At 40.2% G+C, this 12872-nt stretch overlaps 1 protein-coding gene across 2 annotated transcripts in view; it reads left to right on the forward strand.

Annotated features, from left to right (window-relative positions):
• The window catches only part of scube1 (signal peptide, CUB domain, EGF-like 1), a 55645-nt gene that overhangs the window by 39921 nt on the left and 2852 nt on the right, over window positions 1-12872 (forward strand). For both annotated transcript variants that reach the window (XM_057323532.1, XM_057323533.1), the window contains 14 exons: window positions 3670-3792; window positions 4930-5046; window positions 6306-6428; window positions 6527-6646; window positions 8962-9069; window positions 10105-10221; window positions 10310-10468; window positions 10540-10743; window positions 10824-10985; window positions 11753-11920; window positions 11997-12158; window positions 12252-12449; window positions 12533-12685; window positions 12762-12841. In XM_057323532.1, coding sequence (XP_057179515.1) covers window positions 3670-3792; window positions 4930-5046; window positions 6306-6428; window positions 6527-6646; window positions 8962-9069; window positions 10105-10221; window positions 10310-10468; window positions 10540-10743; window positions 10824-10985; window positions 11753-11920; window positions 11997-12158; window positions 12252-12449; window positions 12533-12685; window positions 12762-12841 — 1994 coding nt within the window. The remainder of the gene's footprint in view (window positions 1-3669; window positions 3793-4929; window positions 5047-6305; window positions 6429-6526; window positions 6647-8961; window positions 9070-10104; window positions 10222-10309; window positions 10469-10539; window positions 10744-10823; window positions 10986-11752; window positions 11921-11996; window positions 12159-12251; window positions 12450-12532; window positions 12686-12761; window positions 12842-12872) is intronic.

The raw sequence follows: 12872 nt of genomic DNA on the forward strand, positions 1-12872 counted from the left end.
TACAAACAACATAAATAAATAATGATAAAAGGTCTATGGAAAATTGAAATTGAAGGCTTTACAATAGTCCACCGTTCTCTTATCTTTAGTGTTCCGTACACCCTTCAATGTTTCAAAATGTTGACAGAGCTCAACTTTAAAATGTGTAAAGTTTGGTGTGTAACGATACACTGCTTCGCTGGCAGAACGGAAGATGCGTGAGGTCATGTGAAAAGACGTTAAGGGTTGTACAACAGTCTGGTGTTAATCTCTTTCTCTACTTGCTGTAACCCGGACAGTGAGGTCTGGCACAGATCTGTTTGTATTATTGTACGTCAAACCCCTGAACCAGGCAGCATCACCTCGGATGACACCGGCCCCGGCGGACCCCCGGCGCGCCGAAGAGTTTTTGCGTCTGAAACCACGCTGGTTTTTCCTGGCGGCTTTGGACGGGCAGCGGCGTTGTTATTATGCGGCGAAATCCCTTTATGAACAAAACAAATAAAACAGGCCATTTAAATCTCCAAAAAATACACCGGAGTGCTCAAGAGCGCATTTCTCAGAGATTAGCTGGCCTGAGGTGAGCAGCCCGACGACGATCTGCAAGAACGCTCCTTTTGTTTCCAACTAGATCCTGTGGCTCTGTCATAACTTATTTGTAGAGGTTCGTGTTTCCTCAAATGTATTCATTTTAATTGCTTTTTTTCTCCAAATATTTGGTAAGGCTACACACATCCCTGAGTACAGACGTTGGGTGCGAAGCCCCCGGGAATTCAACATTCTTTATAGACCCTGAGTGACAGCAGCTTTCTTTCTTTCTTTCATTCTGTCCTTCTTTCTTTCATTTTGTCTTTCTTTCATTCTGTCTTTCTTTCTTTCATTCTGTCTTTCTTTCTTTCTTTCAGTTTTTCTTTTTTCTCTCATTCTATCTTTCTTTTTTATTCATTCTTTCATTCTTTCATTCTGTCTTTCTTTCATTCTTTCATTCTGTCTTTCTTTCTTTCTTTCTTTCATTCTGTCTTTCTTTCTTTCTTTCATTCTGTCTTTCTTTCTTTCAGTTTTTCTTTTTTCTCTCATTCTATCTTTCTTTTTTATTCATTCTTTCATTCTTTCATTCTGTCTTTCTTTCTTTCTTTCTTTCTTTCTTTCATTCTGTCTTTCTTTCTTTCTTTCATTCTGTCTTTCTTTCATTCTTTCTTTCTTTCTTTCAGTTTTTCTTTTTTCTCTCATTCTATCTTTCTTTTTTTATTCTGTCTTTCTTTCTTTCATTCTGTCTTTCTTTCTTTCTTTCTTTCAGTTTTTCTTTTTTCTCTCATTCTATCTTTCTTTTTTTATTCTTTCTTTCATTCTGTCTTTCTTTCATTCTTTCATTCTGTCTTTCTTTCTATCTTTCTTTCTGTCTTTCTTTCATTCTGTCTTTCTTTCTATCTTTCTTTCTTTCATTCTGTCTTTCTTTCTATCTTTCTTTCTTTCATTCTTTCTTTCTTTCTTTCTTTCTTTCTTTCTTTCTTTCTTTCTTTCTTTCTTTCTTTCATTCTGTCTTTCTTTCATTCTGTCTTTCTTTCTGTCTTTCTTTCTATCTTTCTTTCTTTCTTTCATTCTGTCTTTCTTTCTTTCTTTCTTTCATTCTGTCTTTCTTTCTTTCATTCTATTCTTTCTTTCAGTTTTTCTTTTTTCTCTCATTCTATCTTTCTTTCTTTCATTCTTTCTTTCTTTCATTCTGTCTTTCTTTCTTTCTTTCTTTCTTTCTATCTTTTATTATTTCTTTCTTTCTTTCTTTTTTCTTTCATTCATTCTTCTTTCTTTCGTTGTCAGATATATCTGAGTGATTTGTTTACTCACACACGCTCTCTTAAACACGCTCTTTCTTCTCTTATTACAAATCAATGTAGATTAATACTTTCAGCCTGTCCACTCTCTCCCCACCACTTTTTTTATCATTTACAGATGTGAAAACTGTTTAATGTATTCGCTCAAACACAAAGCTTATTTAGTCCCATTAAACTTCATTATGTGGAATCTCATTAGCCCCCCGTCGCGCTCCGGAGCCACTGGAATAAAGTGTGTGTGTGTGTTTGTGTTTTGGGAAGTGTGAATGTTAAATCACTGTTAAATATTCCATTATGTCACTTACTCTGTAATTTTGTTGCTTTTGTTAATAAATCAGCATGCTGTTTAATTATTTAAGATGCATATACAAATTCCTAAACTACAATCTGATACAAAGATTTAAAGTGATAGTTCACCTAAAACCACTAAAAATGAAAATTCTGTCATTTTTTACTCAGCTTTTTGTCATTTTAAACCTGTATGACACGAAAGAAGATATTTTGAAGAAAGTTGGTAACCTAACTGCGACGGTACCTATTCACTTGCACTGGTTTTGTGATAGAAGTGAATGCGTGCTACCACTGTTCGGTTACCAACTTCCTTCAAAATATCTTTTGTGTTCTGCTGAAGAAGGAAAGTCAAAAAGGTTTGGAATGACAAGAGGGTGAGTAAATGATGACAGAATTTTCATTTTTAGTTGAACTATGCCTTTAAAGACAACACATATTTGTCATAACCATTACATGTGCTACGGTACATCAACAGCTGTGATATATCATATTACTTGCTCTAATCATGTGTGTTGTGGAAACATGTTGACACGATTGATCCATAGTGTTACATCTGACAGGTAGACAGGAAACAGACTGTCAGACTTGATAAAGCCCTTCCTGTAGGTAGCTGACCTCATTTTACAAGCACTTGCTTTTATCAACATTTAGACATCTGGTGCCACCTTACAGGTAACAGTTAAACCATCCGCCTAAATCATAGCTAAAGAACATTGACAATATATTTTTGCAAATCAAACTTCATTTAAAAACTACACTCAAATGGTTATGTTCGATATACTCGATTATCATTTTCCCAAGTGGTCTCAGAAGATGCTGGCTTATGTTTCAGATTTTTCATCTTAAAGGGACAGTTCACCCAAAAAAAGAAATGTGTGACTTTTTTTGCAGGACACAAAAGAAGATATTTTGAATAATGTTGGTAACCAAACAACATCGGCCCCTATTGACTTCCACTGTATGGACACAAAACCACTGAGACGTTTCTCAAAATATCTTCTTTTGTGTTCCACAGACGAAAGAGTCATATACGGTTCTAAATGACATGAGGATAAATAAACGATGGCAGGATTTTGATATTTGTATCAACTATCCCTACTGTAGTGTGCTGCAGGTCTCGGTCTTATCTGTGTAGTTTTACCTGCGTAGGTTTATGTAAATGTGTGTATGTTAGCCCCCTTGTGCCATGATACCGTCCATGTTCTGTTAGCATGTGTATCTGTGGTCTCGAGCCCAGTGGAAACTTTCTGTTCTACCTCAGTTCAGTTAATATTAGAGCAAACCTGAGCCAGCGTGTGTTTGCTACGTCTTAAATAACTGCAGAGGAAACCCCAAACGTCGCCACGTACACACACAGTTTCCTACACATTTGTTGATGGGATAAGCTTTTATAGGGTTTGTGGGGGCTTGGGTGATATATTTAAGATGATGTTGTGCGACTGTGTGCATGTCTTGTTTTAGGAAAACTGTTTATAAACCCAAAAAGCTGTTTATGAGAATACTCGTACAGTGTTTTCACTGTGTTTTTGGCGTTTCACCATCATCATCTCTCTTTCTCTCTATTCCGCAGACATCGATGAGTGTTTGGAGAATAACGGAGGCTGCGATCATTTCTGCCGGAACACGGTGGGGAGTTTCGAGTGTAGCTGTCAGAAAGGACACAAACTCCTGACCAATGAGCGCACCTGTCAAGGTTTGTGATTGCTTTGATTGACAGCTTATATGAGGAACAGAATAAAGTCAAGCCATAATTCACTATGTAGTATTCAATCATTCACAAACTATAACACAGTGTATACTAACTAAAGCCACCGGGCAATTCAAGGACACATTTGCTGGCAGTAGCAAAAGCGCACATAATCTTTTATCAAAAGCACCTCATGCTCTCTCTGTAGTTTGGCCGGGATGCTGGCAGGCGCGTCGCGCGCTGTGTAATATGCGTACGTTTGCTCATGTGTGCGTTTAGTCAAGTTTACCGGAGGTGAACGGCGTGTCGTAGCACGAGTGGCAATACAAACAGAAATGATTTTATTAAGCTAAACCAAAACACCACACCACCCTATTCCTGGCTATCGGTCTGTTGGGCGTGTGTACGTGCGTGTGTGTTTATTTAAACTGACTGGATGGCAATGAGGGGTGTGTTGGTAAAGTAGCGTTCAGGCCGCGTGGTTTGGCAGTGCCAGCTGTGTCTTAAAGTGCTTTTGTCTTTTTGTGTATTAGTCACTGAAGCCGCAACTGTCAAACTGTGTTTTTATAGCTACATCTTTTTCATTTTTTTCTGTTCACTTCACGTCAGACAACCTAGCAGAAAAACATTGATGCCAGTTAGATGGTAGTAAATCAATTTGATTTTTATATATTTGATTCTTGCTCGTGCAAAGCTTGTCACCGCTTTGTTGGGTGGTTTGAAAGTCAAAAGAGCCTGTGGCAAGTCTCCATGATATTCTGGTCTTTAGATACCACTGGGGTCTCACCTTCGATTCTGATCTCTTATTTTATGATGCGCCAGCCAATTTAGAGTCATAGTGCTTAGAAAAGTAATAGTGTGCTCTTATCCCAAACAAGCCGCATGGTTTGAGGCATCACTTATGTCTTCAGCAGTTCCAAACATTTCACATTTAGGCTTTAAATAACCCCAAAAAATGGCCGGTAACAATAATGATGGTTGGCATCAGTCATTCCTCTGGTTGTCTTTCATTGTAAACGAACGTGACCAAAAAGTTGTCGAAAGAGCAAAAGTCAAGATGTTTTTTGTCTTTTAAGTCAAGAAATGAAATGGCTTTAAAAAAGCAGCGTCGCCTGTGTGAAACGGTGCACTTGTCCGTTGCAGACATCGACGAGTGTTCCTTCGAGAGGACGTGCGATCACATCTGCATCAACTACCCGGGAAGCTTCGAGTGTGTTTGTCACAAAGGTTACAGTCTCTACGGCCTCACACACTGCGGAGGTGAGTTCAACTTCTCTAAACACCTCCAGATTATTATAGTTTACTAAAAAAATGAGATTTCTGTTAACTGAAATAAAAAAAAGACCGAAATATTATTTGAAAAACTTAAAGGTGTCATGGACTGGCCTTTTTTATTGTTTTATACTGTTGTGTGAGGTCTACTTATGACGTTTGCGTGGTTTTTACAGTCAAAAACATCAAGTAATAGGCTATTTTCTACCCGGGTTTTGAGGCCGGCTCGACAAACGCTCGGTTTTACTGGGCGTGCCGCATTGAAGACTTGGAAGTAAACACCCACTGCGTAGTAAACTTAGTTGGAGCCTTCTGTGAATTTGGTTAGACACGTCAGGTAGGTCACACATTATCAGGACATATCAAGCGATCTCTAACAAAGCAACAGTGACGCATAGTACAAGAATGTTTTACTCACAGATGATTGCTGCGCCATTCCTGTCGGATTCAATATTGACGGCACAGCACTGCTTTTTAATTTTAGTCTCTCCGCAAATCCAGCGTCAATCTGTGCCTTGTTCACAAAGGAATCCGCGGTGAAATGAAGCAAACAAACGCTCAATGTTTTACCCACGTGAGCTGGAACGTAAACTTCAACCACTCATTACTAATGTATGGAAGGTTATGCAGCGACTGTGTTCTTCCACAACCAGGTACTGCACAATATTTAGCGATCTTTAACGGCATGTTTATTGCTTGCTTGCTCTATCTGGTTCTGCGCTTCTTGTGTTACTTCAGTTCTGTCATGCGCAAGAGAAGTAGTCGTTGATATTCTTCTGTGGAGGCGGTGTTCAACCTATAGGTGCATTCCAGAACCTGGCGTTTGCTGGGCCTGGTGTCAATAAAAGTTGTAATTTCAGTAACAAGGGCGTTTTCTGTTCTGACACTTACAGGATGTTCGCTTGAATACGATTACCTCTTATATAACAAAAGCTCGGGTTAAAATTGATGTCTTAATTCATGACACCTTTAAAGTATATAAATATTTGATGTTGCCTCAGCAATAAGTTGATTGAAGTTAAACAAAATTTAAATAAAATAAATAATATACATATATAAAGAGTAAATAAATAAGCACCTAACAAATGTATTTAAAATAAAAGCTCATTTTAATATATTATATAACAACAATAAAGCTGAAAACAAAACTCTGCAACACAGAGGCATAAACTCAAAAAATGGACAATAGGGGAAAAGTGTTGTGGCCTTTAATGCTTCTCAATAGACTAACCGTGTGTGTGTTTCAGATATTGACGAGTGCAGCATTAATAACGGCAGCTGTGAACACGGGTGTGTGAACACACAGGGCAGCTACGACTGCGTTTGTCCTCCTGGTAAAAAGCTCCACTGGAACAAGAAAGACTGTGTTGGTAAGTCCTCACTTCAGTCCTCGGCCCTACGTCCTATTTCTTTACCATCCCATAATGTTTGCCGTTTCCATGGTAACCCTTCCACGTTTGTCCCCCAGAGGCGGTCAAATGCCTCTCGAATGGGAAGTCGGCACCTCGTGCTCAGCTCAGCTGCACCAAGACAGGTGGGGGGGAGGTGTGCGCCCTGTCCTGCCCGTCAAACGCTCTCTTCCTGGCAGGTTGGTACTTGGCTGTGCATCATTTCTAGTGAATTCAGCCAAACTTATGCTTAACTTGAATTTATACTGTTTGGAGAAATTTATCGGCGGTGTTTCTCGGAGTTACTGTTTTGCAAATATGATGAAAAAAAAGTATTTATATAGACAAAAGACTCAATTTACAGTCAAAGACGCAGGTTCATCTTCATGAGGGTCTTTGCCCTCTGCTGCCCACTAGTGGTACAAACCCTACATCACAGTTTGCATCTCCGGTGCATTACGTGCATTCGGTTGCAGAAAGCAGGACAAAACAATGCTTAATGTAAATAATAGAATACATCTAACCTTACATGCATATTTTATATATGTTGGACAGCAGATAAAAGAAGACTGTCAAGTTATTGTCAAGTTGATGTGGTGCTACTGTAAATCACTTGGTTGCTGTATTGAGATGAAACATACTGACATCATCAACTATAAATGTCAACAAACCCGAACGGCCAACATGTGTACAGCGGACCTAACCGGAGGACATCAGTCGCATGATTTTTGACGTTCGTGAGAAAGCGACTAAACAGCGTCTTGTGCAAATGTTGTGGAATGTCGAGGCGGTATTTCATAAGGACATCTGTCATCTCTGTGGGCTGATTTTGTAAAGATATTAAGATATTGTAAGATGCCCAAAAGTTGTCATTGACAAATTTTATGTAGGGCCATCAGCTCACAGGAATGTGTGTAAACATATTAACTTTAGAAGCTTCCAGACGTTCCAGAAGTTCTGGTTCACTAACGTGCAGTTGGTCTGCTTCACGACTCTTATACAAGCGTCACATTCTCTCCCAGAAACCGCAGTATGCACTACATGTCTAGAACGCACTACAAAAAGTAGTTTGTGTCCTAAAATGAATATATTATGTTATTAATGCAATATCGCTGGAGTAGGAGTGTATGTAGTGTTCTTATATCTTCATGGCTGTGATTAGGCCAGAGGCACGAGGCCGGAGGCAATCACAGCCATGCAGATATAACAACACTACATAAACGACTACGGGAGCGATATTGCATTTATACATCAGTTCGACGGCACAAGTGTGTAGATAAACCAGAAACAACGTCGGAGTGTCTTTAAACTCCTCCGGTTTTAAAGGAAATGGGGAACTACTTTCTTCCGCCACGAATCCAAGCCCAGCATAACAGTTAAACCTCCGCTACCAAGTCCAAACAATCACTTCTTTTAAGTTTGCGCTGTGCTGAGAGAGACTTTTAAAAGGCAACTCACCGAGAATGTGTTAATCGCTTTTCTATGATCTTGATCGAGACACTCGCTGTAATAGTTTCGGTTCACAACGCGAACAATCTTTGCTTGGAGAAAGATATGCCTGTAGGTTTATTTACTATCTGTAAGGGTACATATTATGTGTTAACACAATATTGATTCTTGGAAGTTAAACTGTGATCGATATAATGATAATGAAAGAAAGTCCCATCGCATCACATGTACACCCATGTGCAGATCGCAGTGCACGCGTTTATATGTCGGCTATACCAAACGAATTAATGTGCAGTTAGTCATTTCATATCTTGTTTATTGTATGCCAGTTCTGGAAAGAATAAACTGCTTTGTGTGTTTGTTTGCAAGCAATCTAACTTCTTCAGAGTAACGCAGTTGCGAGGACAGCATGATCCGAGTTAGTTTAGTGGCGGAGTGATACAAACAGTCAGTGAAGCGGTTCAACGGTCAGTTCCCGTGATGATCCTGGTGGAATATCTCACGGCTATCAGCCAATCAGATTCGAGAACCAGAGAGAACTGACGTATAATATGGTATATTGCAGCAAGTGCATTAAGTGATTGTTGATTGTTTTTTGGTAAAGCAACAAATAATGTAATAAAAATTCTACTGTAACTAGCATGCATGTGAAAATAAGTATATTAGTATGTTTTAGTACTTTGCGAGTGACTGTGTTTATGACTCTTGGATTCTTTGTATGTGTGTGTTAATAGTTTCCTTGGGTTCACACAGTGAGCACTAAAGTTGTATAAAACCTCTTTTAATCCCGTTCACCCGGGGCTTGTAGTCTCATGCCAACAGAAATACTCAGCCTGCCATTGGATGATTTGTGGCAAGGCCAAAGTCAGGCCAATGGCTCTCCAGACAACATTACAACATTCTGACAGCCAACCGTCTCCACACACACACACACGCACACGCACACACACACACACGCACGCACACACGCACACACACACACACACACACGACAACATTTCTCAGGTGCAGCACCTGGAACATCTGTTAAGCTTTTCAAATGAATGTGTGTATGTGTTTGATTTAGACTCTGAGAACAGCTACACATTGAGCTGTGGGGTACCTGTCCAGCCAGGTAAAGTCCCGAAGAAGAACATCACCACAACCAGCAGTAGCTCCCTTCAGACCTGCACAGGTATCACACACACACACATTTACCTAAATAAGTTGATACCATTGACTTCTATGGTTTATACAAAGCTAATATCTTTTGTTTGTATACAAAAAAATGATGAAAATTAAATTTGAAATAAACAATCTTAAATAAAAATATAACTAAAAAGGAATACATTTAATTTAATTATTTAATTTATTCAATTTATTTAATTTATTTTAAAAAATTGAATGAATGTATCAGTGGTGTTTAAAAAATTGTAAAAAGACAATATTGAAAATTAAATTTCAAATGAAAATGTTAAATAAAAGTGAATACATTTAATTATATTATTTAATCAAATTTAATTTATATAATTTAATTAAAAAACTAAATTGAATAAATGCAGCAGTGGTGTTTACAAAGAAAGTTTAATTATAAAAGAAAATATTTCAAATTCAATTTGAAATATAAAAATTGCATAAAACTTTATTTTTTAAATAAAATAAAATGTTATAAATGCAAAAAAACCTTGCGCTGCTTCCTGCTTTGGATGGCGTGCGCGGCAATGGCGTGAACCTGAGTAAATGACCCTGCGCTGGCTGCGAGTCTACATGCTGACAGATTTGAAATACACAGATGGGATTCTACCGCAGCGGCTCCTGAGGGCCTCTGCGCACGGGTTACACGCCATTCAAGCTCTTTGAAAAGAACGACGAAAGGTTCAGTACCAAACCATCGCTGCTGGGCCCAAAACTGCCGCAGGAACCGTAGAGATGGTTCTAGAAGAACACGAGACGTCTGTTCTAGCCTTCAACTCCCGACCCTTTATTTCCCACTTTCATTTATTCTCTTTGTTTATTTAATTTTTTGTACTTTGGACCCGTTGTTCTCAAGTAGATTTTTAATACTTTGGAATGGCTCGTTCAGATCGTTGCGGTCTACAGATTTAGTACGTTTGAATGTTGGAATATGAAAATGGCTCATATTTTGTGATTTTCCGTGATTATTATCCAATGTTTTATTATCCAATATCCAATCCTTGCGAATGAGACTTTGCCTTTTTTTGTCTATCAGAGATGCTGGCCCAGCCTGTAAAGCAGAAAACTCGCTTTAAGATCAAAGACGCCAAGTGCCACCTGAGACCCCGCAACAAGGAGAAACCCAGAGACATGGGAAAGCAGAGCCTTCAGGGTGAGACGAATAGACAACATGTTTAACATATAAAATGTTTACATAAAGGGATGTGCAGTAAATGTTTTTTTTCTTTCCCTCTCCTCAGCTGGTCAGTTCCCCTGCACGGATGACTGTCAGGTGACATTTGTGAATCTGAAGTGCGACTCTTCCAAAAAGCGCCGCCGTGGCCGCAAGTCTCCGTCCAAAGAAGTCTCCCACATCACCGCAGAGTTCGAGATGGAAATGAAAGAAGAAGAAGCCTCGGGTAACGCTAAAACTGCACGTGTAGTTATTTCATGTCTGTCGCAGTCTTGACCTCATCAATTTCTCTTTCAGAATCGTGCAATGTGGACTGTGTGCGTGAGAAGACCAAACAGAGGCTGCAGAGCGCCATGCGCACGCTGCGCAAGTCCATCAGCCGGCAACAGTTTTACATTCAGTTCTCGGGCACGGCGTACGAGGTGGCGCAGCACGCCGTGCGGCAGATGGAGGAAAACGAGGCTTGCAGTATAGGACAGGTCCTCACAGATGGGAAATGTGGTGAGCATTCTTGCTCTTGTTGTCTTATTTTGTGCATTATGTGTTTGTGTGATGCCATCGTGTGTTTGTGCATCTCTCAGTCAGCTGCGGTGTGGGCACGTTTTACAGCGGAGAACAGGAACAGTGCATCATATGTCCTCCAGGAACCTATCAGGACAGAGAAGGTCAGCTGTCCTGCGAGCCCTGTCCCAGCACGGAGGGCCAGGGGATGGAAGGGGCCAAGAACGTCTCAGAGTGTGGAGGTGTGTCCTTCTGTGTATGTGGATACAGATGTTTACAGTAACTTTCAATCAATGATTGGCTTTGGGATGGTAATGACTTACCTATTGATTATTGGGGCGTGTCTCGTTTCATACCTAATCAATACATTTTGAAATTCAGGGTCGAAAAATCCCAGAATTACAGATTGTCATGCAAATTTTAGATATTTTATGAAGGATTAAACCATCATGGATGGATGGATGGATGGATGGATGGAATAGATGGATGGATGGATGGATGGATGGATGGATGGATAGATTTTACTTTTGGCTCTCCCCTGTGGAAGTTGAAGTAATTGCAAGCCCTCCTATAATGTTTTCATTGACTAATCTGTTCACCCTAATGAATGTTTTCATAAAAATTAAAAGCATTAATACAACAATGAAATAAACATACAATTATAACATAAATATTGAAATATTACTCTTCTTCTGTCTCTGCTTGTAGGTCAGTGTCCCGCTGGTCAGTTCTCTACCGATGGGTTCCAGCCGTGCCAGCCGTGTCCGCTGGGCACCTTCCAGCCTGAGCCGGGCCGTGTGCGGTGCTTCCCCTGTGGAGGAGGACTCATGACCAAACATNTGTGGAAGTTGAAGTAATTGCAAGCCCTCCTATAATGTTTTCATTGACTAATCTGTTCACCCTAATGAATGTTTTCATAAAAATTAAAAGCATTAATACAACAATGAAATAAACATACAATTATAACATAAATATTGAAATATTACTCTTCTTCTGTCTCTGCTTGTAGGTCAGTGTCCCGCTGGTCAGTTCTCTACCGATGGGTTCCAGCCGTGCCAGCCGTGTCCGCTGGGCACCTTCCAGCCTGAGCCGGGCCGTGTGCGGTGCTTCCCCTGTGGAGGAGGACTCATGACCAAACATATGAGCAGCACGTCTTTTAGAGACTGTGAAGCCAAAGGTAAGCGGAGCATTACAATAACCCAAGAGCATGTTTTATCTGGACCTGTCTGTCTATCATCCGTCTGTCTGTGCAGTTCATTGCGCTCCTGGACATCATTATAACGCCACCACGCACCGTTGTATTCGTTGTCCGGCTGGGACGTACCAGTCGGAGTTCGGACAGAACTACTGCATCACCTGCCCTGGAAACACCACCACGGATTTCGACGGAGCCACCAACGTCTCCCATTGCAAAAGTAAGAGAGTTTATTAGGACAAACATAAAGATGCACACACCATCCATGCGCTCCTGTATAAACAGGATATATGTTTGTTTGCAACATCTGTAGACCAGCTGTGTGGAGGCGAGCTTGGAGATTTTATGGGTTACATCGAATCTCCCAACTATCCTGGGGACTATCCATCGAACGTGAACTGTGTCTGGAACATCAACCCTCCGAACAAGAGGCGCATTCTCATCGTGGTGCCCGAGATCTTTCTTCCTATCGAGGATGAGTGTGGAGACGTCCTCGTCATGAGGAAGAGCTGTACGCTTGCATGCAACTTTGTTCATGAAAACGAATAATGATGCATATGGGCATGTCATCCAACCCCTCTCTTGTGTTCTTAGCCCAGCCCACTTCTATTACAACGTATGAGACGTGCCAGACGTATGAGCGACCAATCGCCTTCACTTCCCGTTCCCGGAAGCTGTGGATACAGTTCAAGTCTAACGAGGGTAATAGCGGAAAGGGATTTCAGGTTCCATACGTCACTTATGATGGTAAGATATAGTCAAATACATTTTATAGTCAATATCAGCGTGTTTTGTTGAGGACAATGTTTGTTTGTTGTTTCAGAGGACTACCAACAACTCATAGAGGACATTGTTCGAGATGGACGACTTTACGCCTCGGAAAACCACCAGGAGATATTAAAAGTAAAATAGATTTTCACTACCGTATGACACA

The sequence above is a fragment of the Triplophysa rosa genome, linkage group LG24 (genome assembly GCF_024868665.1).
Source record: "Triplophysa rosa linkage group LG24, Trosa_1v2, whole genome shotgun sequence".
Lineage (NCBI taxonomy): Eukaryota > Metazoa > Chordata > Actinopteri > Cypriniformes > Nemacheilidae > Triplophysa > Triplophysa rosa.